Source organism: Macrotis lagotis, chromosome X (assembly GCF_037893015.1).
Source record: "Macrotis lagotis isolate mMagLag1 chromosome X, bilby.v1.9.chrom.fasta, whole genome shotgun sequence".
NCBI lineage: Eukaryota > Metazoa > Chordata > Mammalia > Peramelemorphia > Peramelidae > Macrotis > Macrotis lagotis.
Window position 1 is genome coordinate 407,886,408 of NC_133666.1, and position 27,013 is coordinate 407,913,420.

The 27,013-nt window shown below is 34.4% G+C and overlaps 2 protein-coding genes across 11 annotated transcripts in view; one reads left to right on the plus strand and one right to left on the minus strand.

Annotated features, from left to right (window-relative positions):
- Nucleotides 1-12,603, plus strand: part of SLCO5A1 (solute carrier organic anion transporter family member 5A1) — a 411,786-nt gene extending 399,183 nt beyond the window's left edge. For all 5 annotated transcript variants that reach the window (XM_074207458.1, XM_074207462.1, XM_074207460.1 and 2 more), the window contains 2 exons: nucleotides 4,131-4,195; nucleotides 7,538-12,603. In XM_074207458.1, coding sequence (XP_074063559.1) covers nucleotides 4,131-4,195; nucleotides 7,538-8,004 — 532 coding nt within the window. In that variant the 3' untranslated portion in view covers nucleotides 8,005-12,603. The remainder of the gene's footprint in view (nucleotides 1-4,130; nucleotides 4,196-7,537) is intronic.
- Nucleotides 12,604-20,350: 7,747 nt separating this feature from the next.
- The window catches only part of SULF1 (sulfatase 1), a 207,148-nt gene continuing 200,485 nt past the window's right edge, over nucleotides 20,351-27,013 (minus strand). For 5 of the 6 annotated variants that reach the window (XM_074202298.1, XM_074202300.1, XM_074202299.1 and 2 more), the window contains one exon: nucleotides 22,656-22,784. In XM_074202298.1, coding sequence (XP_074058399.1) covers nucleotides 22,754-22,784 — 31 coding nt within the window. In that variant the 3' untranslated portion in view covers nucleotides 22,656-22,753. Of the gene's footprint in view, nucleotides 22,785-27,013 lie in introns of all 6 variants that reach the window. The other variant, XM_074202304.1, reaches the window with a different exon arrangement.

Sequence of the window (27,013 nt, forward strand, 5' to 3'; positions counted from 1 at the left end):
AAGCCACTTAGCATTTTTTTCTGCAACTTCTAGTTGTAGAGAAATACCTAGCATGTTGAAAGGGTCAGTGCCTTGCCTAGGGTCACACAACTAATATGCTGCATAGACAGGAACTCACCGCAGATCTTCTTGACTTTGAGGAATTCTATACTTTTTACAAAATTGGAAGAGATAGTTTGTCTTTATCTTATTAGAGGTTTTGATACCAGCATCTCCAGTGTCAGTACTGTGATTTTTGTTTAGTAGTTAGGAATACTAGAAAGGACAATTTGGTGTTATTCAGGAATTTAGAGCTACCTTAAGGACCAATGAACTTTAGGGTAGTGTGGTATAATAAAATTATTTCTCGAAGATATTATCAAAATTTGAAAAGTGCTGCAAGTAAAGGTTATAAAAAAAAGGATCAGCAGGGTCTATTCAGCATCCAGTAGCCAGTTGATTAGAGAAGCTAAAAGTGAGATATAATTGTTTAGTTTGAATATCAGTGAAGAATTCTCACCCACTTGCAACCATCTTAGAGGCTATAATTTTTGCTCCATTGCATACTCATCCCATTCCTCCCAATAACTCTCTTAGATCATTAAAATACATGCCATCAACTATCAGTCATTCAATTAATAAATATTTACTAATGTACCAGGCACCATATGAGAGCTGGCAATACAAAATGAGGCAAAAAGACAGTCCTTGCCCTCAAAAAAAGCTCAAAATCTGATTGGGCATGGGGAGGGGGAGAAATGACAACATACAAACAAGTATGTATGGAGCAAGCTATATATGGGAAAACCATCCTATCTGCTATTCCTCATTCTTGCTTTTAAATCTACTGTCTCTTTGCCCTTGCATATGCCCCATGTCTGGAATGCTCTCCCTCCTTCATGATGCCACTAGGTTCCTTCAAAGCTAGGCACTGGACTTAGAAAGATTGGGGAAGGCTTCTTAAAGAAGGTGGAATTTTGGTTTGGATTTAAAGAAAGTCACAGAGATCAATAGTTGGGGTACAGAAAGGGTGAGTATTCCAAGCAGGGGGAAAGCCAGAGAAAATGCCCAGAATCAAGAGATGGAATACCATATTCATAGAACAACCAGGAGGTCAGTGTCAGTGGATCAAAAAGTATGTGTTGGGGGGTAAGGTATAACAAAACTGAAAAAAGTTGGAGGGAGCTAGATAATGAATAACTTTGAATGCCAAACAGAGAATTTTATATTTGCTTCTGGAAGCATTAGGAAGCTAAGCGAATTTATTGAGTAGAGGAGTGACATGATCAGACTTACATTTTAGGAAAATCACTTATGGTGAGAGATGATCGATTGGATGGGAGGATAGATTAGAGATGGGAGAGGCTTGAGGCAGGCAGCTCCACCAGTAGGCTATGGTAATAATACAAGCATGAGGTGATGAGGGTCTGCCCTTGAGGGGTGGCAGGGTCAGGGTAGAGAAGGGGACATAGTAGAGAGGTATTTCAAAGTCAAAAATGATAGGCTTTAGCAACAGCTTGAATATGGAGGGTGAGAGATGGTGAGGAATCCAGGATGGCTCCTGGATTGTGAACCTGAGGGACTAAGAGGACATTGTGTTCTCTTCAGTATTAGGTAAAGATAGGAAGGAGGAGAACTTAGGGGGAAAGATAATGAGATATGTTTTAGACATTGAATCTAAGATGTCTACTTGGACATTGAGTTCAAGACATCTGAAAAGCAGTTGGAGATGTGAGATTGGAGGTTACCAGAAAAATTGGGGGGCAGGAAAGGTAGATTTGAGAAACATTAGCCTAGAAATGGTAATTAAATCCTTGGGAGTTGATCAGATCACCAAGTGAAGTAAAATGGAGGAGAAGACCCCTGAGAGGTACTTATGGTTCAAGGGTAGGCTTTGGAGGAAAGTCCAGTAAAGGAGGCAGAAAAGGAGCAGTCAGATAGGAAGAAAATCAGGAGAGAGTAGAGTTTGAAAACTTAGAAGAAAAGAGTATCAGAGAGGAGAGAACAATCAACACTCTCAAAAGACCTCAGAGAGGTCAAAGAGAATGAGGAAAGGTGAAAAAATGGATTTTTGGCAACAGAGAGACCACAAGTAACTTTGAAGAAGTTCAGTGGAATGAGGTCAGAAGTCACATTGTAAGGAGTTAAGAGAATGAAAGGAGAGAAAGAAAGCTGACATTTGAGCTTAGGAACAAAGGGCAGAAAAGATAGAGAACAGTGTAGGGAAAGGGAGGAACAATTGTGAGTTTTTGAGAATAGGGGAAATATGGGCATGTTTGTAGGCAGTAGAAAATTAACCTATAAAAGAGGAAAAGTTAGAAAATAAGAGAAAAAATAGAGCTGATGGAGGAGGCAATCTGTTGGAAGAGATAGAATGGGATCACCTTAATAAGTTAAAGGATAGTGTAACCTTGGCAAGGAGTAAGGCCATTTCATCATGGGAAATAGGTGAAGGAGGAAAGGGTGGAAGAAGACATCTGAGTAATAGGAAAAGAGGAAGAGAGGTGAAGAGAGTTCATGATGAAAGACCTAAATTTTTCTAATATTTGCTAAAAAAACATGCTACAAGTCAATTTTCATATTTTTTGTCATGTATCTCTAGCACCCACTTAAGTGTCCTTGGTAGTTGCTTAATGATTGTTGAATGAATGAATGAATATATGATTGCTAGCAAAAATCTAGAATTCATTATTAAAGGGATTATTAATGATCAGGTAGTAGAAAAGGAAGCCAAAGGCTGACTAGCCTTCATCAAGAAAAGTCACTCTAAATTAATCTTTATTCTCTCTTTTGACATATCTAAGACTAGGAAGATCAGGGGAAATCTGTACATAAAGTTTACCTAGATTTCAGTAAAGCATTTGGGCAATCTTTTCCTGTTCTTCTAGAAAAGATACAGTGTTCGATTAGATAATAGTATCATCAAGTTGGCCTAGATTTGACTGACCCAACCCAATGAATGGTTATTGTTGGTGTGATGACAATTTTTAAAGGAGGTGACTGATGGAGTAGTAATTCAGTAATCTGTACTTGGCTCTAGGCTGTATAACATTTTTATTAGTGATTTAAAGGCAATAAGTAATATGCTTATCAAATTTGTAAATGATATTTTGGAGGTAAAACAAGGTTAATTCCCTCCTGGTCCCTGTTCCCTCTCTAAGAAAGATACAAAACATCGCAAAGTTGAATAAAAATAATAACTTACATTTATATAGAGTTATATGATTGCCAAGCACTTTACATTTATCATTTGATTCTCTTAACAATGCTGTGAAGTAGGTTCTATTATTATCTGCCTTTTACAGTTGAGGAAAGCAAGGCTGAGAGAAGTTATTTATCTGGAGTCAGCCAGTTGGTAAATGTTTGATATAGGTTTCCAAGTGCTGTACTGTCTCCATTATGACACATGATAAAAGGGCTAGGATTCATGTCATATAAAGAATAAGTTTAAAGAATTGGGAATGTTTATGTTTGAGAAGAGATTTAGGGGAACATAAGTACTATCTTTAAGTATCTTTAAGTATGACTTTCATTTAAAAGGGAGAACAATTTGAATACCATTCAGTAAAGAATTTGGCCAATTTTTTCCTATTCTTCTAGAAAAGATACAGTGTTCCATTAGATAATAGTATCATCAAGTTGACCAAGAAATTATTGACTGACCCAACCCAAATAATATCATTAGGATAAATAGGTGGATTTTTCAAAGGCTAGGTTCTTTCCAAGGATAAACTTCTTAAACAATTACAGCTGTTCAAAGCTATAGTGGACTACCTGAAAAGGTATCTAAGCTCCCTTCATTAGAGGTCTTTAAGAAAAAATTTGTTGGGTATATTGTTGAGAGAATTCTTATGCAGTTTTGTGAATGAAGTGGATGTCCCTTGAGACTCCTTTACAACTCATTCTATTTGACATAGAAACAATCAACATTAAGCAGATTTTTTTTCTCACTTATATTCACAGCAAATTTTTATTTCTCATCATTGTTTAGATTCAGCTATAGCTTCTCCTAGACATTAGACTTTTCAAACTTAAGGAAGATAGCTAGATAGAGGAGTTCTGCAGGTTTTCATCTGAGTAGAATGAATTTAAAACTGTTATTTCAAAGCATTCACTTTTCTTTCTTTTTTTTTTTTACCTTCCTGGGCCAGGTCAGTGGAAGATGGGGAGAGACCTTTTGCACTAGGAATGCAGTTTGTTTTATTACGAACACTTGGTAAGTTTCTGAATTTCCAAGTTGAGTTCTTAGTTCCTCTTTGCAAGTGAAAAGAAAAGTTATCTGAAAAGAAAAAGTTGCCTGTTTTCATTAGGGCTGGGATTTTACAACTTAATATGAAGGATAACATTCATTCTGATTTGAATAAGTAAAAGGTGAATGATTTAAGATCATAGATTTAGAATGGAACAAAGATTGACCAGTCCGATTCCCACATTCTACAGATGAGGAAGAGTAGTCCTAAAGGCACTTGGCCAGTGCCAGGTAAATGTCAGAGGTGGCATTTGAAACTGGGTCCTCTAACTCCAAATCCATTGCTCTTTTCTCAGTACTACATTGTCTAACCATATCCAATTTGACTTTTCCCTTGTGATGAAAGAAATTGAATATGTTTTTGAGATAGAAATCAAAATCTAGACTTTTTTTCCCTTAAACAGTTTAAAATTTTAAGTATAATAGGCCACAGCCCTATGTAATTGACTTATTAATAGATTTATTAATACACCTAATATTGTCCTGTTGTGCATTTTAAATAATTAAAATGATGGCATTTATTCTTCTCTTGAGGGTGAGTTATTCTTTGAGGGATGGTTCTATTTGTTGTTGAGTCTTTTCAGTCTGTATGATTCTTTATGACCCCATTTGGGGTTTTCTCGGCAAAGATACTGGAGTGGTTTGTCATTTCTTTCTATGAACACTTTACAGATGAGGAGACTGAGACAAACAGGGATAAGTGACTTGCCTAGAATCACAAAATTTACTAAGTGTCTGAGGCCGAATTTGAATACTAGTTCTTCTTATAGTAGGCTCAGGCTCTGTCCACTGTGGCATCTTGTTGCCTCTTACTTCTTCCTAATTGTTGTATAGGTCTGGATAAAAGACTCATATACCCATAGATTTGCTAAGATTTAAAGGAACCTAGGAGATCTCATTCAACTGACCCATATTAATGATTAATGAAGAAACTGAAATGTTCAGAGCAAGAAAATGATTAACTTAAATTTGCACAATAATTTTTTTCTATTTTGGGATTAAAATGAATTAAATATCGTGAAAAATTAGCCTGGACTTCCAGACTTTTTTTTTAAGAGCCAGGATCATTAACATAACTGAAAGCAAGGTAGTAAATTGTAACAGGCGTCTTCTTTAGTGGCTTAACATTATCATTTTGGTTTTATAAATGCTCTTGCCATTATTCATTGAGCTGATACTTCAGGGAAATATAGAGAAAATTAGTTTGGCTGAAGCATTTTCTAAACTGACAGCTCTGAGTTTCTTTGCACCACCAATTTCAATGCATTTTTAAAAAGATTTACTCATTTGATAGATTCTCAGTCTTAAATTGCAACCTCTCATTTCCCTCAGCTGCTGTTATTCTTCCCAGCAATCAGTACTTTTTGTCCACTGGACAAAAGAATGTGGTTCCATGCCTTGCATTTCCAAGTATGAACCACATTTCTATATTAAAGGAGGAAGAATGTTTTCCAGAATTCAAAGTATTCAGTGTTACTTGAATTCTCCGATTACTGTTAGGAACCCAAGCTTCATATACTGCTCTCTCTCTCTCGCTCTCTCTCTCTCTCTCTCTCTCTCTCTCTCTCTCTCTCTCTCTCTCCTCTCTCTCTCTCTCTCTCTCTCTCTCTCTCTCTCTCTCTCTCTCTCAAAGCATTCTTTTTTTTTCTCATGAAGCCTAGTGACAGTTTTGTATCCATATTTTTTTTTCCTGAAAAGGTGCTCAGCAAACTATGTGGTTTGCAAAGTAAATCTGGAATACTTTGAGAGAATTAAATGGGAGCCAACTCAGACAGCCAACTCACAGAAGAAAAAATATTTTCCCATAGGACAATGTGTAATAGGAGGGTTAAGGAAGTATAGAGAAGGATTCTTTCCCCTTTTTTGTATTCTCTCTCCTGAACCTTCATCTTATGGAGTTTATTGACCTGAATATGGTCAACAATTTTGATTCACTGGATTTAATTGTCAGTCATCACTGCTTTTTAGAAAGCTTAGCTATGCACGAAGGGCAAAATCCATTGCCAAAAGTTTCAAAAGAAAAGGACATTTCTAAGTTCTCTGTGCTCACCTGATACCTCCTAAATTTTTTTTGAGAGGTGGTTTGGACTAATGCCAAGAGGGCTAGTCTCTGGGTTTAAGGTCTGCCTCCACCATATTCTGGTATATGATCCTGGACATGTCCCTTGACATTCTAGAGACCTGAGCAACTCTCTTAGACTATAAGTTACAGATTAGTTGCAAGTCTTTATTGGTGTAGTGCATTTATCCCTACAAGGATAAAAATCACGAGATAAAAAAATAAAATGTCATTGTAATAAAACAAATAAATGAAATAAAATCTCCTTCTAACCCTCAGAGGGTCTAAAGTTCCTCTCCCCTCATTCCATGTTAGAACCTCTCATCTGCATGTTATAGGAGAAGTGACTCCCTATAGACTTTCTGATAGACAGCTAAGAAAGAATATTATAGTGTTCTCTGTGTTTAAGGAGCTAGATATGTTTAGCCTGGAAAAGTGACTTAGGAGAAACATGAAAAGTCTTAAGTATTTAAAGGACTGACATGTATGAGTGGGAATAGATCTGATCTACTTTTCCCCAGGCAGTAGGTATTAGATCAGTGAGTGGATATTCCAAAGAAGTAAAGCCTAAAGACCAAATACTCAAATATCAATAGAAACTGTCTCCTATGAAGCAATCTCTGACACTTCTGAATGAAATTCCTTTGATATTTCAGCAATATAGACCAAATCCAAGATAGACCTGTGATGGTCAGAAATCTGTGTCTTAGCAGAAAATTAGCACATGGTTTCAGAGCTTTTTGATAATTTTTCTTAAAAGTTGGGGGATGGGAGGAAAAAACCCCAAACTAATGAATTGAATTGTTAATAATTACTAGTGTTAGGAGTTTCTGAATATATTTTCATTTTATTAAACATTTTATGGCAATGAATCTTTTGTAACGAAATCTGGGTTAAGGTAGTATAGTAGAGTTCTGTCTCTAAATCAATCCAGATGAATGTGGGATCATCTGTGTAGCCAAGGAAAAATCATTTAAACTTTCTGGGCCTCAGTAATCTTTAACATGTAAAATGAGGGGCAAGGTTGGATTCAAAGATCATGAAAGCCCTCCTTCTTTCTAAATCGATGATCCTATAATCTGTCATGAAAATAAATAAAGCAACCCAAAAGAAAATGACATACATTAAAAACCATAAAGCCTATTTAGCATATTTTAGTGGAAACCCATATTTCCAAAGCTTATAAATTGCATTTCTCTGTTTAATGTATACTAAACATGGATTCTTTCTTTTTTTTTTCTCATTTCTAGCATACATTCCTACTCCAATTTATTTTGGAGCAGTTATAGACACCACCTGCATGCTTTGGCAACTGGACTGTGGTGTGCAAGGCTCTTGTTGGGAATATGATGTGACATCATTTCGTTTTGTCTATTTTGGATTGGCGGCTGGCCTCAAATTTGTTGGATTTATTTTTATTTTTCTGGCCTGGTACTCTATAAAATACAAAGAGAAACAGCTCCAGAGGCAAAGGTGGAGGGCATCTCCTCTGAACACTCTGAACACTGTCAGTGAGACAGTTTGCCACACAGAGCCCCATGAAAATCACTCTCGCACTATCTCATGTCCTACTTTCAACAACAGAGGGGAGCTCCAGGAAGAAATGGATCTTGGAAGAGGAATCCATTATACAGCACAGACATATCCTGGCCCCTTTCCTGAAGCAATAAATTCATCAGACCTTGAGTTGGAAGAAGAAGCTGCTGCGGCTATGTAGCCCTCTTTCCTGAAGGTTCATAATGGAAGACTTTGGTTTTGTTGGTTGGATCAAAAATGGCGCCTTGTGAAACACCCGTGCCTTCTTTTCTTTTTTAAACTCTAAAGACATAATCAATGAACCAACAAAACTCAATGCAAACAGCCATTACTGATTGCGAGCTGGATACCTCAACGTGACTTAAGAGTCTTCTTTCTCCCCCTCTCCAGAAAGTGGAATTTAAAGATAGGTTGTAACTTTAGCTATATTAATTTAATATTCATACTCCAGTCTAGTATAAGTCAAAGGCTGAGATATTCTAAATTGTTAAGCAGAATTATGAGAAGAGTAATAGAGATGTATTTCATTAATATAGACTTCAAACAAATAAAGGTGAGATGTATCATCAGGTTTGCATTTACAAATCATAGTTTTTAGATTATAACTACTGTGAGTTTTGCTACAAAGCACAAGTGAATTTGCCTAAACTATGCAATTTGTATGTGCAGCATTTTTATTTTATTTTTTTTAAGAGACTTTTGTCCGGCTCAGTCTGGAAAGGAAGCTAAAAAATTGTCTTCTTTTTCTTAAAGTACTATTGATAACTGTAAGCCATAGAAGAGTTAGATATCAGGGAAAGTTTTCAGAAGCTTCAAAGATATAGGCAGAGCCCAATATAGCTTGAATTAATAGCACATTTTCTATTTCAGCCTCCTTCATTCTAAGGCTGGGAAAGAAGCTGCTGAATCATAAATGCAGTGGCTTGGAAATAAACTAAAATTTATGTGGGCATGGTGAGAAACTTTGACTCTGAGAAAGCTCCTGACTGATTCCCTTTCTAGGATAGCTGCTGGACAAATTGGCTAAAATCACAGTCAAGGCAGCTACATTTGTGACTTTTAAAATGAAAACAGTGAGATTCCCCTCGTCATCTTCCCCACCTTCTGCCCTAACCCACTTGGCAACTATTTTAACTCTAAGTATTGGATGGAATCATAGAGACATTTAGTTTCCTTTAAAGAAGATTACTTTGGATTCTCTCTACATTAGCATATTAAATCAGGATTTGGGAGTAAGAAATCTTTTTGAAGTCAGCATAAATGAGACATGTGAATTGGTACCAGTCAGTCACTCAACATGCATTTAATTAAAAATGATTAAAATAAATGCATCTATTTTCCTGAATCTCATCTCAAGAGATCTTCCTACTATCTTGATTTCTTTCCTCTTTATCATTTCGAACATCCTGAGGTGGCCGTAAGAGAGAATTTTCTCCTTTTACAGCCATTTTAAGTTCAGCATTAAAGTTTATTGAATCCATCTATAAATAGCTTTGTCATAGACACTAGATAAAAATTCCATCTTGATTGATCTTAAAATATTTCCTAGTTACCCAATAACTAAAATATCTATCCATGCTATAAAATGAGTAGCAAACAAATTTGTAGGGCAATAGCCACTTTTGGAGGGGTGGTAATTTAGTCTTCACAGCTGCTATGAGAGATGTTCTCACTGCCAGATAATCATCTCCTATAGATGCAAATGTGAGTCTTGACAATTTTGCTTCATGATTTGGGGGTGAGATTTACCACCATTTAGTCCTAGTGGTACTGATGGAGTAATATAAATACCAGACTTGCATGGTCTTTGATAGAGTGATTTCTCTTTACTTAGTCATATTAGTTATGTTTTTATGGTGGGTTGCCTATAGCTTGGAGAGAGATGGTTATTGCTAAAAGTAGAGTATTTTTAAAGAAGAAAGCAAGTCACTGAATAGGTACTCTCAGAAAGAGGATTTTATCCTTTGATACAGAACATAACTGATTGTAAAATCAAATTGTAAAACTGATTGTAAAACTGATTTTGATTATTTATTAGGATCTTCGGCCCAATGGTGGTAGAAAGCCCAGAAATCATTTAGTCCAATCCCCTTATTTTAGAGACAAGGGAACTGAAACCGAGAGATGTGATTTTTACCAGGTTCACTCAGTAAGTATCAGAGGCAGGATTTAAATCCAAAGCCTCTAGCTCTTTTAAATGAATGGAAGTCATAAATATCTCCTTAATTTTATTGTCTCTCTGTCATATATTTCATGTAGGGCTATTCACCCTTTGAGGGAATACTTATTAAACAATGAGATAGATACTAATAAAGAAGTGGCTTCTTCCTCTCTCCCTAAAAAAAGGGGCTTCTTATTGGACTTGAAGTCTCTTATCTTCATAGCTTTTTTTTTTAACAGGCTGCTCTGATGAGGTTTAGGGACATGACCATATTAGGACACTTGGGATCAGGTCCTTGCTATCAGATATTTTTGCCTCAAGTGTATATTTCTAAGTGGATAAAGGAGATTCTGAGTAGCACCCTCAGGATTTGATTTATCTGATCATGCCCATTGTCAGATGGTCTGGGATTTTCTTATATTTAACCTGCAGAGGTGAGAAGGTAAAGTTGAAGAATTCAGCATTTCCTACATCTTCCCATCTTTCCTTTCCCTGACCCCAGACCTGATGGTGTTAATTGACTGCTTCATCAACCCAGTGACCTCGATGGAAAGCAGAAGATGGAATGGATTCCTTTTCTACCATTTGATGCATCCCATATTGACTTTGTTAATAACACACTTCCCTATATATGGATAATTGTGGTGGTGATGGTGAATGTCCTTTAAACATCTTGTGATGTTTAAGAAAGTTGATATTAATATTTCCTAGTAGGTAAGATTACTACTTGTCCAACTCCTGCATTTTCTGGCTAAGGCAAGTAATGAAATAACTAGGATCCATTAATGAGAAGCCTCTATGAACACATGAGTTTTTGTTCATTACCTCTAAATTAGTGTCTCAAGGAGACTTCTTTCAAGGACTATACCCATGTGTTTCTCTATCTGGGATGTTTATTTAAAAAGACAATGCATAATCTTATAATTATATTTCATATATACTTTCCTTGCTACCTTGTGTAGAACATCCAAGAAAAAACCTATGTGTAGGAAAATGATTATTAAAATTTTAATGATCTGTTTCACTAGATTTTAAGGATGAACCTATCTTAATAGTTATTTAAGCAAGATCCTGATAGAATAAAGTTTGTAGCGATATACCTCAAATCTGTTTATATTCCATATTGATTTTAGGCATTATGATGCATTCTAAATAAAGCTCTTGACATTAATTAAGCCTTGCTTTGATAATTAGCTTTCAAATTATGGGAAAGGGTTTAGGTGATTTTGTGTGTGACTATTTTTCTTAGAACACTGTTGTCCTCTGAGGTATTAGTATTTCCATTAATTCTTTGCTGGATGTCAACTTAAAGAAAATTCTTAACGAAACTTTTCTGAAGATTTGTCAAAAATATATATCAAGCTGCCTGCTCTCATTGGCTACCAATAATATTCTTATACATCGGTAATAAACTCTGGAGGCCATGAACATATTTTCTGTGAGTAATGAAACAAATGCCTTTTTTGACAAAAGAGCAGATTGGTGAATGACAATCCACCTGGATGAACTGAGGGATTGGTCATTTTATTGTGTTAAATGTAGACAAATTTAATGATATTTGTCAAAAAATATTACATATTTCCTTGGTTGAATACACAAACAAGCTTAGTATAGGAGGTAGCAAGGTGTGGTATAAGGAATGCTGAATTCTGATTTCTACCTCCGACTTTGCTGTGGAATACTTGTGCGTGACCTTGGGCAAGTCATTTAACTTGTTTGGGCCTCAGTTTCTTCTTCTGTAAAATGAAGGGGGTATACTAGATGACCTCTATTGTCCTTTCCAGATTTGAAAATATTATATGATCCTATGCAATATATTTTACATTTTTTACTACTGATATTGGAATGGATATTTTTATTTAAATTCTCTGATGTCAAGCCTTACATTTGTAAAGAGTGCTTACACTGTGCAAAGTGGTTTTCCATCCATTCTTATTAGCTTCTTACAACAATACTGGGAGGTAAATGGAAGACATAAAATCAGTCTTATTTTGCAAATCAGGAAACTGAGGCTTAATGATAAATTATTGCCCAAGGTCATAGTGTTAGAAGCAGAACCTAGAACTAGAACTCAGCTGTTCTTGCAATTCTTAAATGCTCTTCTCATTGTACCATTACCCTTCCAAGAGAGTCAACAGCTATCATACCTTTTTAGTGAATGAACCATGTTCCTGTTTTGTAAAATGTAAATTCATTAATGTATTTACTTTCATTAATGCATAATGTATGAATTAGATAATATACGTAAAGTGTTTTCCAAACCTTGAAGAATTATATAAATTTTAGCTATGAATGTTGTTCTATTTAATTGAGGCAGTAGGTCTGTGTATTAGAGTAGAGGAAGCAAAGTCAATAAGATTTCAGTTAGCACCCCACATTAACCACTTACAGATTAATTTTACATAGGCAAGTTTGTTAACTTCCATGAGCTTCAGGAAACTCCCTAAGATTAAACTATTAGGTTGTCTACCACATTCTAGATGGTGTTTTTACACAAGTCACTAGCAAATATCAGAAATCTAGACCTATTATTATGTAAGTAGAGTAAGCTGTGAGCTATTATTTCTAGTCATCAAAAGGAAAATCGTCAAAATTAAATTTCTAATTGTTAAGAAATGAGCACTCTGACTATGGGAATTTCATTTTTATTTACTACCATACAAAGTAAGGAGCATCATAATAGTATGGTTTCTTTGTAGTGATAATACAATAGAATTTTGTATAACATGACTTCATAATATAGAACTTCAATTTGCAAGGGATTGGAATTTGTTCAGCTCCCTGGTATAACAGATAGGGAAATCAAATCTATGATTATTTTCCTCAAAAACATATAGGATGCAAGTAGCAGAGCACGGAGTAAATATTGAGTCCCTTGATTCTAAATTCAGGACTCTAGATTATCCAGATTTGGATATGTTATTGTTTAAATCACAGCTCCCAAAATATAACAACCTTCATACAAAACAAAGTTAATTTGACAGGTTACTATATCAGTGGGTATTAATTTCTGTCTCTTAATTCCAAAATTCTTAATTTACTAGGTGGCAATGAATACAGAAAAATTAAGACCAGTTTTATTTTCTATTTTCTGTTTCTTAGTTCATTATTTATTTCATTGATTCTCAAACGTTGTTGGTCCTAAAATCACTCTGCTGGGAAAAGATGCTTAATACTACCCAATCCAATTGCTTTTGTTTAACCACATGAAAAAAATCTCCCCTAGAACAAATGGATAAAATGCCATTGCTGAAAAGTGAGGTTTAATATCAAACCAGGTATCATAAATAGATTGTTCATTTATGCCTCACTTAAATATGAGAATATTACAGGAGACCAAGGAACATCTAAAGGACCTTCAAGGACCACTATCTAAGAACTACTTCCCTAGGACCAAATTTTGTGTTTGTCTGTGCCAAGATGGGGCCAGTCTTGGGAGGCAGTTCAGGACCTACATTTCTGTGGACTTCAAAGGGAATTTTTAATATGGTCTGTTCAGCAGAGTACAAAATAAGATAAAAAAATAAAAAAGTAAAACAAACCCCAAAGTCCCTTCATTTCAGGCTGCATTCTTCAGTGCATATCCTTTCTCCATCCCTCCTCCTCCTCCTCATTTGGCATCAAAGAAATGATCAATTCCTTTTATGTCTCAAACTGTCCAGAATTCAAAATACTTCAAAGTTCATACTTTATCATTTTTGGTGTCCCCTTCAGGGTTTGAGGAGCTATGGTGATTATGCTTTGGTGTGTATTTTGAACAATGTAGATAGTGAACAGATACACTTATGACTATCAATAACTTATATAACAACTTCTAAAATAATTTAACCCCTCATAGGTTTCAAAATACTATTAAACCTAGATCTTCCTCAGGTTTCATTTTTCATTATTCAGTCCAGTAGGGAACCTTACACATATTTCTATTATGCATTTGTAAAATGGCTGTGTAGAATGGCTTTTGGGTTAAGTGAATAGGCTTTCAGAATAGAAATCATATATAATAATCTTTTTTCATTTTCTCTGTCTCAAACAAGGTCACTAGATATATCACTAGTTTGTTCTCAAGTTGGGGAAAATTTTATATGTAACTGATGATCTTTCAAAACAGGACTTGTATTACCCAGCTCTAGGAAGGATCAATATTCACTCAGTCTTGCCTACAATGTCCTTCTCCGTTGCTTCTTGAACAACTGCATTGGTGCTATTGGTGTCCAAGAATGCATGTTCACCACTAGCTAATTCCATGGTATTATTCCAGTACTACATGACTGCATGTGCTTCACTTTTGAAAAACTGGAACATTTCCAGGAAAAAAAAAATTCTTATGCTCATTATTATTATTACTTATGTAACATCTAATGTATAGAGAATTTCTGCTGTGGAAATGAACAGTATGATAGAAAATACTTTTTCTACAGAAAACTCAGTGCTTTTTATATTTACTTTAGCAACACTAACCAGATAGTAAGAACAGTTTCAGAAAGAGGCAAATAGTAACATGGTTCAGATTACATTTTGTTATTTCTTCTTGAAAAAGGTTTACAACAATAAGGTGTTTTAATGACGGAGTTTTGAAGGATGATGTTTTTTGTAGTGACCCATTATTCTTCCTGGGTAGAAATGGAAGCGGAAAACATCCTTGAAAGCTAAAATAACTATTGGGGTTCATTAAGCCAAAAAGTTGTACAAAATAAAGTAATTTGTAGTTGATATCCAAGAATGAAGGATTAAAAAAAAAGACAAGCTTGAGATTTTATAGTGGGCATTCTTCATCCAAAGAATATCTCTACCACAAACCCCAAATGATAGATAGGTTAGGAGCATGAAACAAGAACACTGGCTTCTAATAAATTTTTGAAAAATGTTATATAGTGTCAAGTAATTTGGCATTAGGTCCTTAGAGGTCGGTTTGTGTGTGTCTGTGTGTGTGTGTGTGTGTGTGTGTGTGTGTGTGTGTGTGTGTACATGTGCATATCTTTATAGAAGTATATTTGTGATGAGTGACTGTTTTGAATTGTTGCATACAGAAGGCTCATTTTGTGGTTTTTAAAATTCCTATTTATTTGGAGAACACTTAAGATCATTTAATATATATATATATATATATATACTTACATATAAATATATATATATATATATATAAAATCACCTTGTGTTTAATGAAAGCTACTGTCAATGTACTTGTAAACATGTGTTTACAATTTCTTGAATACTTGATGACTGAAAATAAAAATTTTAAAAAGGAATAAATGAATACATTACTTTCTTGGATTGAAACCAGAGTTTGTCTATTAGGAATTTTGCTATGTAAGGAGATAAAATAATGGTGAACCTTTGGGCATTTTCTTTTCATAAAATGATAAAAGAAATTGATACTCTATCATGCTTGAATCCTTTACCGACTTATTTTTGCACTGGCACAAACTAAAATATAAATTCAATAATTATAACTTGCTCAGCTTGACCCCAACCTACATTTTTAGCATTATTTCACACATTTATATGTTCCTTTCAAATGAAACTATTTACTTTTCTTTTCTCTCCTACTATCTCTCTTCCTTTCATTCCAGTCCCCGTGTTTTTACTCTCCCTACATTCTTATCTACTGTAACTTTCTCCTAACTTAACAGTTTACCTAACTCAGGTGCCGTCTTTTTCATGAAGCTTCCCCTAGAAGATATTCCCTTTCAAAATCTCTCATCCCTTTATCACATATATATGATCCCTCTATCACACATTATTCTATTATAGTTATTTGTGCATATCTTATCTAGCCTTATGGGAAAAAAATTACTAGGAGTTCACAAAGGGATAGAGTTCACTATTGAAATAAGCATTTCCAAATTGAACATCATGACTCCATACTCAGATTCTTCCCAATACATCGAGGGGTCAGAGGAGTTCAGGGTATTAGCAATGGTAATGGGGGGGTATTATTTGGGTGTTATGGCCCTGGTTTGTTTTTAGTTGAAAGTCCAGGGTATCATCCAGTTGTGGGGATTAGAATAGGAGCTTTTGGACTGAAGAAGAAAGGATATCCTCAAAATATCCATATCATATTACTGGGATTGGTATTAAAACAGACTGGTTCTCTATGGATATTAACATCTTTCAGTATCCTCAAACTTTTCAGTCAATTTGGAATTGGAATGTCATAGTTCTAGTCAGAGACATACATATATATCTTATTGTAAGCTCTTTGAGGGCTAGAACTTTTCTTCTTAATGTTTATTGGATTGATTAAATACTCATTTATGCACATGGAAGGAATTTAGTTCACCTACATTTTACTTATGTCTTGAAGAATTATTCTGGTTATGAAATTCCAGAAATGTTCTCTAGAAATGGAGAATCAACTCCCCCCCCCTATAATCCATTAGAAAAATGGTTTCCAAGTCTTCCTGATGTCATGGATTACATATTTAATAAAATCACTTTATAACTATTCAGTATTCAGGAGAGAATCTACAGATATCAATACCAATTGCCATTTGGTGTATTGAGATTCTCTTCTTAAGTTTTCTTTTTAGCAGGTATTAAACTTTGGAGTCCATGGATGTTACCATGGAGAAATTTCATGACATTCATGAAGTTCAACAGGAAAAAAGATCACATTTTCATTTTCACTAATTTTTAAAAACAAATTTAATATTTCTTTTAATATTAAAAGAAAACATTCTGAGTTCATAGGTTTCACCAGACTACCAAAGGAATCTATGAAAAAAAAAAGTTAAGGGCCTCTGTCATGGTTTGGATTGCCATTGACTAATATTACACTTATTTGTGTATACATATGTTAGAATATAGGGTCCTTGAGGTATTCTAGAACCTACAGAGATTCTAGTAAAATGTAGGCGTTTTCATAAATGGTGAGATTGAATTGCTTGATATGTAGATTAAAACTAACTCTAGAGGAGGAAATATGACTAAATTTGATGTTTTGTACCCACTAAGATGTTAAAGCTTGATGCTAATAAGAATCAAATAGTGATTTACTTTCTCTAGAGCTGGTTAACTGGGGTTTGGTAATGTAAGGAAACCATTGGTAATGTAAGGAAACCATAGGAAATGACCAGAATGTCTAGTTATTCCTAACTGAAATGAGAAGGAAGACTAAAACTCTAAATATAGTGGCCCCTAAAAGTTCAGATCAAGGCCCTAGGATATTATATATATATATATATATATATATATATATATATATATATATATATATATATATATGTATATATGTTGTATGTCTCAGTATAATGAAATCTCTTTGAGGGCAGGGGCTGTTTCATTTTTCAATCTTGTTTCCCCGCCCTGCCCCAAATTTAATCAAGTGTCTCATATATAATAGGATTATTATATATAATATATATTTATACAATATATGTAAATATATAATTATATATATATAATTAATGTATTCTTGTTTGATTAGATTAAAAACTACAGGACACTTTTGGAATAAATCTCATCAGAGTGGGAGGTAAGGACTATGCAGCCTCTTCCCCTTAACTCTTTTCATGTAGGATTGCCTTAGGGAGCTGGCCAAATTCATACTCCCCAGTGGCTGCCTTTCTTCCTGTAGCTGTTGTACTCCTCAAGCCAAAAAAACATTTTAAATTCCTCCAGACCATTGGGCACTTAGGCGATCAATATTTAGTGTTCATTTTTACATTTAATTTCAGAAGCATATTGCAGTTCCAAGTCTCAAAGCCAATATAAATCAGCCCAAAGTGAACAAAAATATTCTGTGGCTTTCTTGAATGACGAAGATGTTATGTGAAGGAGGAATAGAGAAATCACCATGGATCAGGGTCTTCAGATACATTTCTATTTTATGGCCGCATCAAGAGAAGTTATTACTTTAAAAAAAAAAATCAATGATCAGAGTTGGCTCTTAGAGAATTGAGTCTCCTTGGCTGGCCGACTAGTTTCTTTTCACGTTGCATTACAGTGCCACCTTGTGTCCAAAAAGGGAAATGATTTCTACTTGGATCAGGGTATAAACACTCAGACACCAGTGACCTTTTAGCCACATTTTATTGGGTTTCTTGCCAATCCAGCCCTGCTCCATCTGCTCTGCTCTGAATGATCGACACCATAGCATGGACAGGATGGATTTTACTCAACAATTGTTTATTAAATACCTACCTTTTCTGTGCTGGGACCCTAAAGTAGACTTGTGGGAGTTTGTTATTAATTTTCTTATAATTTCTCTTTGTAAGGATGTAGGTGTAGATAAACAGGGCTCAGTCACTTAAATTCCTCCCATTTGCTCTGGCCCTCCCCGACCAGTGATAGCCTCTTCTAGCCCCCAATGTTTTCCTGTTTTCAAACTCTGGGACAGTGGAGAGACTACATACACATGGAGTTGGAATCATGGATCTCTTAACGTTAATTTTAGTTTGAATTCAGAAAGATTTCCTGGCCAATAGATCTGTCCCTAACTGAAATAGGCTACTTAAAGAGCTAGTGAATTCTTTACCTATGGAGTTTTTTTTTAAGTCAAGGCTGAATGATCACTCATCTAGAATAAGGAAGAATGGATTTCTGGTATGGATTAGATTGACTAATCTGAAGATCCTTCTAATTCTCAAGACTTAGTGATTCCATAATTATATGAAGTGGACTGAAAGATGAAATCTTTTGATAAATAAATTCCAGGCAATTGCAAACAAATGGAGTTTTTTAAAGGAGTAAACTGATTGACCTATACTTGTAGGGTTTTTTTTTTTGCAGGTAAGTCTATTTTAGTCTTTTGAGAGTCTGATAAGAGTATTTGAGAGAAGTCTTTTGTTTCCCCTATTGTTCAAATTCTTTTAAGCTTAATTCGCAAATTATTTAAATTAGAGTCAAATAGGATTTTAGAAACCACTGAGTACAACTTCCTCATGTTACAGATCAAGAAATCGAGGCATAGGATAAATGCTTCGTCGAGGGACACACATGCAGGAAGTTTCTGAATGGGATTTGAACTCAAGTCTTCCTCATTTCTTGTCTTCTACAATATTTACTATGCTAGGCTGCCTCTCAAATTATTATCAGACTTCATCCTATATAGAGACATGGGTCCTCATACTGGTCCCTAAGTCTGAAGCAGGATGGGAGATACTAATTACAACCATTTGCGAGCATAGCAATTTCCACTATTATTTCAGTGTTCAATAAACTGCATATTTAGGCTGCTCTCTGAGACCACCTCAGTACTGTAATCAACAGAGAGGAAGGGAAGAAGGAAAAGGATGTAATTATTTTTCATTATCCTTTCTGAGTTTTCTGCCACTGGGAGACCAGTCAGCCATTACATCAGTCAATGATACAGTAGAAAGAGGATGAGGGCATTACCTTTTCTTCATACAGCAAATCCCACATTTCTATGAGCTCTGTTAACTATTTCTGGAATGTCTTTAGTGCATAATTTTTATATAAAGTAAAAGACCCTGTCATACCATACTTCTTCTGCAAGAGTCCCAGATGCCAGCAGCCTTGAACCTATTTTTACTGTAACCTCTTTGAGTCACTAATCTTGGCTCCAGTTTCTCCTTCTAACTCTAAAAATGTTATGATGCCTTCAGGATAGCAATATTGGACCCAAACAATAGGGAAGCTATCTTTTTTTTTTTTTTTTTAGGTTTTTGCAAGGCAAATCGGGTTAAGTGGCCTGCCCAAGGCCACACAGCTAGGTAATTATTAAGTGTCTGAGACCAGATTTGAACCCAGGTACTCCTGACTCCAGGGCCGGTACTTTATCCACTGCATCACCTAGCCACCCCTATTCCCTTAATTATCCATGAAATAACTATCCAAATCCTTTCCTTTCTTTTCCACTCATATAAATAACCTTTGGATATTTTACAATTCCTTAGGATCTTAACCAAAGAACAAGGCAGAAAGAGAGAAGCTTCTAAGTAGTTCAAGAGACTAAATTTAGTAAATACAAAATGGAACCAATCACTAAAGTTTAGAAGTTCTTCCTAATTCTGGCTCCCAACAGAGTAAAATTTAATATTTGCTATTTTGACCTTGATTCATTTAGCAACTTCAGAGTTCCCAAGAACTGTTCTGCCTGTCCTGTATTTCCCTAAACAATTAAGCGACTTCAGGGGTGGCTAGGTGGCTCAGTGGATAAAGACCTGGCCCTGGAGTCAGCAGTACCTGGGTTCAAATCTGGTCTCAGACACTTAATAATTACCTAGCTGTGTGGCCTTGGGCAGGCCACTTAACCCGATTTGCCTTACAAAAACCTAAAAAAAAAAACCCAAGTCAAAACAAAAAACAATTAAGCAACTTCAAGGAAATCATGATACACAACCTAGGAATTCATGACTAGTTATTGCTTTTAGAAGACAATGATTTGAAGACCGGCTGAGATTTATGTAATGTAAAATGAGATCAGTTTATTGCAGAAATATGTTTACTATAAAAACTTGCTCATGTGAATTTATCTGAAGCAGATAAAGTTAAAACACCTTTTTATTTCAAGAAATATTGCTTCTAGACTTTCCTGAAGCCAGAATTGTTCTATAAAAGTATCACAGAATATTATACAAGATTTAAAAACACAATAGGTTTCCTAATGACAGGATATCTATTTACAAATAGCATCATTCATGACCATAAATACGTTTGTTCTGTCATTCAGTCAATGACACATACATCAGATATGTAACAGCTAGTTAGTTTTTAACATATTTACAAAGTCTATGATAACAATACCTTTTTAAAATTAGAGATTTGACTAAAAGAAACTGATTCTTTTAAAAAAAGGAACCTTAAAAACAAAAGATTTTATTTTTTGCTTTAGTTCTTGAGTTATGTAAAATAAAACAGGAGACCAGTATGCTAAACAAAATAACAGATTGGAAACTTTTCAAAAGAAGTTGGGTATGGTGGTGAAGAAAACAAATGAGGTAATTCTTTAATTGGTTTGTGAATATCTCAGTGGGAGAATCTTAGGAATTCAAGAGCATAGGAATTTCAAAGGCAATTAATTGAGTATTGTACTTTAAAAAATTTCCTTATTCAGTGAAGCTCCTAAAAATGAAAACATAAGAAAATGCTATGAGATAAAAATCATGGTGTGCATGTACTGTGTGTGTGTGTGTGTGTTTAAATCAAGAAACATACATGAGTTTATTTTATCAAATAGATTTTGTTATATAATCCAGCTCTTAAATCCCTAAGTCATGTTTATAAGGCAAACCCCTCCAAATGAAGAAAAGTATTTTAGAAGATGTCTTTAAGAATATATTCAAATTTAGACATTTCAAGCGATGTCATCTCTCAAATGGAGGGGATAGCATTTATTCTTCTCTGAACACTATTAATCATCATATCTTTCTGCTATTCAGTTTTAGCAAGTCAAAGTAAAAATATGTAATTTTTTTCTGGCAAAATAGTATAAAAACTACCATTTGCAGTCCATCCTGTATCTCTTTCCTGTGACTCTATGGTATGACATCACAATGGGCAAATAGTAAAGCAAGGAAAGCATGTAAAATAATGAAGAAATGACACTGGGAATAAGGATCTCAAAGTGCAATATCATTTTACTCTAACCGGTGATATTAAGAAATTCCAGTGGTTAAGAATCATTGATAAAAGAAACACATTATGTAGGCAGTGCGAGTATACTAAGACACACATCGATGGTTACAACTTTGGAAGCTCTGAAACTCAAATTCTAGATATCTTGATTTGAACTTTTCATGAGGTGTTTTTATGACCTTCAAAGGGTAATACTGTTTTAACACCCCCCCAAAAACCCCAAAACCAAACAGACCAAATCTCTTTCTCTACTTGTGAAAAATCAAGAATTAAAAAATATATATGTCTTAGTGGGTCTGTGACACATACATACATGTATTAATTACAGCCACAAACATATAGCCCTAATAAGCTTGGAATGTGTGTTGGCATGATTGCCTTTATTAATTTGCTAATAAAAATTTAAAAAAATACTGTCTATAAGGTTTACAATTTCAACTAATTAGAGGATAGTGGGGAAGAACCACTGCCATCTAGGTTTTGCAAATTCTCCCTTGTATGATTATTTGTTGTAGTGTTCAAAATTCTCTCTATTTTGTTGGATTCAATAGGCTGGTCCTCATTGGATGTGTTTGCAAATAGATGAATTGATAATTCATCAGAGCTCACAGGAAGATACATTTGATCTTCAAATGTATCCTCTCTCTGGTCATTGTCTTGGTGTGATTCTTTCTGATGACTGCTAATGGGCTGTAGAAGGAAGCTATTTGTTGACTGCATCTCTATAAAATCATTGCCACTGAAATCCATTTCAAAGCTATTTAATTCTTTATCTCCCATCCATTTTGGGGTATGATGATATTTCCAGTGTTCGGAATTCAAATGACTCATCTCAGGAATATCATTATTCCATTCAAGTTTTCTCTCCTGATTTAATGGTGTGGGATTTAAATCTAGGGTTCCCAAGTCCAGTGGTGCAATCAGCAGCCACTCTTCTGCCTCCATGCTGCTTATATCTTCATCAGATTCAGTGGAGATCATTTCCTTTATCATGGGTGGAGTAGATGATGTGTTCAAGAACCCATATTTTAGATCTGTTTTAGGGTCATTTGTGTTATTTTGCTCATAGTGACTGTTCAGCAGTGCAAACACTCTATCTACATCCTTCAAGTAATTAGTCCAGTCAACCAGACTCAGTTTATAGTTGTATCTGTATTCATAGGAACTTTCATTTACACTGTATAAATCTTCCAGTCCTTGCCAGTTGATGTCTTCTGTGAAGTTTGGTAGCTTAACCTTCCCATCCTTCCCATAATTGTCCTCTGTGAAAATACAAGCAAACTATTAAGACTCATATTGAAGACAGCAGATTTGACTCATTAGTACCTGCAATTTATTATTGTATTTCCAAAGCATTATATCAAAAATAGAACTTTAGCAAGTTTTTCCCCAAATTTGGTATGGAAACAATAATTTTAGTTTATAAAAATGATTGGGCAAAAGACCCAACCTGGAAAAATAAGAAGGGTAGGGAGAAATCTCTGTTAGTTGGAAGCATGGTGTAATGGAAAGAACACTGGTTTAGAAGTGAGTATTCTCAGCTCTGCTCTTGTGAACTTGGCCAAGTCATGAAAATAGTTTTTGACATGATTTCCTAATCTTTCAAATGAATGAAATAATTTCTGCCCAGTTGGTAAGATCAAATGAGATGACTATGAAAAGTGATACGAAAAATTTTGGGTACTAATTATTATTATACCTTAGAACTTTATAATATCAAAACTAAACCAGAATACTGGAGAATACATCAAAACAAGTACTTGAATATGCTTATTTTTATCACATTTTTAACCCTAAAGATCTATCCCTCTCTGAATGGTTATTCATGGTTTATTCTTTTAAAAATTCCTTCAATGTTTTCTTCATTATGATTTTTCTTCTCCCTTCTCCTTGCTATCAGTGTGTCACCACAGTAGACTATTTTAATTCTGTAGATAAAAACAAACAGTAAACAAACAAAAATTTTCCATGAGAGCAGTTAGAAAATAGGGTGCAGATTGATTATGCTGAGCTATCCAGATAGTCTAATCACTGTGCATCTCATTACTCTAGTCAGGTTATCAAGAGAGGAAAAAAGAAATTAAAGATTTTTTTTTGTATCTCATTTACCCAATGTCATAGGTCAAATTATGGCCTAACCCAAAACACAAGGATTAAATATTCTCTTGTCATTAGCCTTCAATGTCAACTTAACCCCCATGACTTTCAAGAAAACAATGGTAAGGCAACTGGGGTTCCTTGCAAGACTGTAAAAACAGTAATAAATTATAATGTGAATAAGAAATTATCAATTTTTATCAATATTGTTTATTTTTTCTTTGCTTCTTCCTTTCTATTTTTCTCTTTTTGCTTAGAGTCTAATGAATATGAGAACCCAAAAAGTCAATGATTGCCTTCAGGTTTGATGGGGAGGTCTATGGCTGATCATCACCGAATAGCATTATGTCCTTTTTGCTAGGCCAAATCATGGTTCTTACTCAGGAAGCTGACACGGGGGTTGGGGGATTGTTTCTCTTTTTGAAAACAATGTTAACTAAAAGAAAGAAATATTATGCTTGATGTATGAAGCAAACAAATTATAGTTCTGAAAGGTGAAATTTAAAAGATGAAGGGTTTTTTTCAAAGAATTTAAAAAACAATATAACATCACTAATTTTCAAGAAAGCCTTTTTTTTTGCTCTGTTGGAAGCTTTACAATTTCAGTCGATATTTACTTAGTCTATACTTCCATTTTTAAACTTCTGAAACTTTAAAACTTTTTTCTGTCCTTTTCTACCTTTTTCTCTGTCTGATTCTCTTTGTCTCATTATCTTTAATCTTTTTTTGCAAGTATTTTGACACAATAAATTGTTGTTGAATCTTGAGAATCCATCCCTATTTACATATACTTCTGAAGCCATTTCCCCCATTGGAATTATAATCCACAAGAATCAAAGATGTAAAAAAGAAACTCTAATTATAAATTCTGCAAGAAAGCTCATATTACTCCTACAGAGGATTGAATTCTTACACACAATTTTTTTAAAAGAATTCAAGCTCAATTCTTTATGTGCCACACTAGTCTGTGCTTTCCTGCACACATTTTGCTGCAAATCATTTAATCTTTTCTTCATTAAAAATGCAAGGAATTTTACTCTGTTGCATTTAGTTTAGTAAGGCCCTTGGGTGCTCCTAGTGTATCTCCAAGGCTATTTGCCTCAGTTAGTATGTTTTTGTGCTGTCATGATTCCTTGCACTGCAAGAACTTTGAACTCAGACAGTGACCTTCCTCTTGCCCCTTCCTCATCAGATCTTCTATTCTCCAATAACACAGATATCAATTTGTCACGTCCATTGGGATTCTAGCAGCTACTGTCTCTTTCAACTACCTCGTAATACTGCTAACTTCTTCAATCCTCTTTTGTCTTTTTTTCTTTTTCTATCTCATGATTCTTGAGTTTTGTAATATATAACTTGACTTTACAGCTACTGCTGATCAACAAGAATTTTCCTTCACTTCTGTTCAGCAAAACAAACAATAATAATAATAACAGGTTGAATTTTTTGAGCTTTTCAGATATTTTTGTCACTGTTCAAAGGGTTGCTTCTTCACTGTCTGAACTATTTAAATGAAAAAAAATCCTCTGAGGTTTGGCGCTGGCTAGATGGTTGATATTCTCACAAGAATGACCTTCAAGTAGCTGAAGCATTATAGTATTAAAATGTTCTTACATCTCAAAGTTCATTAACATGTAGAAATTGAAATTTTACAGGGCCTGCCATCTTAGGAAATGATGACCATCACCCTTGAATAGAGATATAGACAATTAGGCAATAGGCCAACTGGGAATTTATAAGGTTTTATTTCCTTTACCTAGTTCTAGTTTCAAATGATAACATTAGATTTAAACTAAATTATTGCAATAATTTACAGATTCAAAGTGATGAATTGTCAAATGCAACAAAAAATAAACAAAAAATTAAATGTTAAAAATAGGAGAGGTATTTGCTTATGATCAGTAAACAGGAAGAAGAAAATTTAACTGCCATCTTTCCCACTATGCTTAATGCCCAGTTAACAAATTATTTTCTTTGAATTGTGCATACATTAATATGAAGTGCCACTATAAATTTAAGGAGAGACTTGAAAACGAAGCCTATTTTTGATATTAATGTTTATGTACTTGTATTCCAAAGCTTTATTCTCAGGGTGGCTAGGTGGCACAGTGGATGGAGCACTGGCCTTGGAGTCAGGAGTACCTGAGTTCAAATCCGACCTCAAACATTTAATAATTACCTAGCCCTGTGGCCTAGGACAATCCACTTAACCCCATTGCCTTGGAAAATCTAAAAAAAAAACAACAAAAAACTTTATACTTTCAACTATTTTTCTTAACATTATGACAATTTAAAAGTTAATGTTATCTTTCAATTATGGCAATCCTCCAGTGATCTTAGAAGTTTCTAAATCAAAGTCACAATTGTAATGTTCCAAGATTCCTGACTTGAAAAACTTCTTTTCCTGTCTCAACAAGCATATACACAAAATTCACAAGATAAATATGTGGTCATTTACTACCTGGCTAATGTTGATGAATGATGATGATAATGATAGTGGTCAAATGGAAATTTTCTTTGATGTCTGGTCAAACAGTGACACAGTTTTCTGAGATTATATGATCAGTTAAGTTTGTCCTTAATTATTAAGAACAATGTCAGTTAAAATTTGTTTCTTTCTCATAGTTTTATTCATCTAAAACAGGTTCTTTAACTTTAAAATATATGTTGATAACTTTATTTCAACAAAATTGTTATCCTTTGTATTTCTATGCATTTATTTTATTCATTAAAAACATAATTCTGAGAAAGAGGAATAGAGATATAGTAGACCACCAAAGGGATCCATGACTCCAAAAAAAGTTAAAACACCTTGATCTATGACTTTGATATACACCTTACCATTGCAGATTTAAATAATAGCAATAATAACAATGATTTTGATAACTTTAATAGCTTGCACTTTAAGGTTTGAAATGCATTTCAAATGAAATGGGGGCAATCACAAACAAAGGAATAGAAGCATAGTTTCTGAAGTCATGAGTTGCTGAGAAATACCATATAAGAAGACCACTTGGCACAGAGGGGTGCTGTTTTTTTCTACAAAATATGAACTGAAAGGGTAACAAAGAGCTAAAGAGAGTGGCTCTGGCTACAAAACAAAGGGTGATATAAAAATAAAATGCTGATAATTTGAGATACTCATAAACATGACCATATTTGATTTTAAATGTGGAGGACAACAATATTCATATTCTTTATATAACATCAAAAAAGACAAAACAAAAATAAACTAACTGAATAACTGCATGCTTACTTTCTTAATACAGTATGGTAAAAAAGCTTTCTATTTTTAGAGAAATTTATTTGATAAAGCACTATCTGAGGTGTATTTTTTTTGGTTTCACTTCTAACCTAAGAATTTCCAACCTGAGATCATATGATATCAAATGTC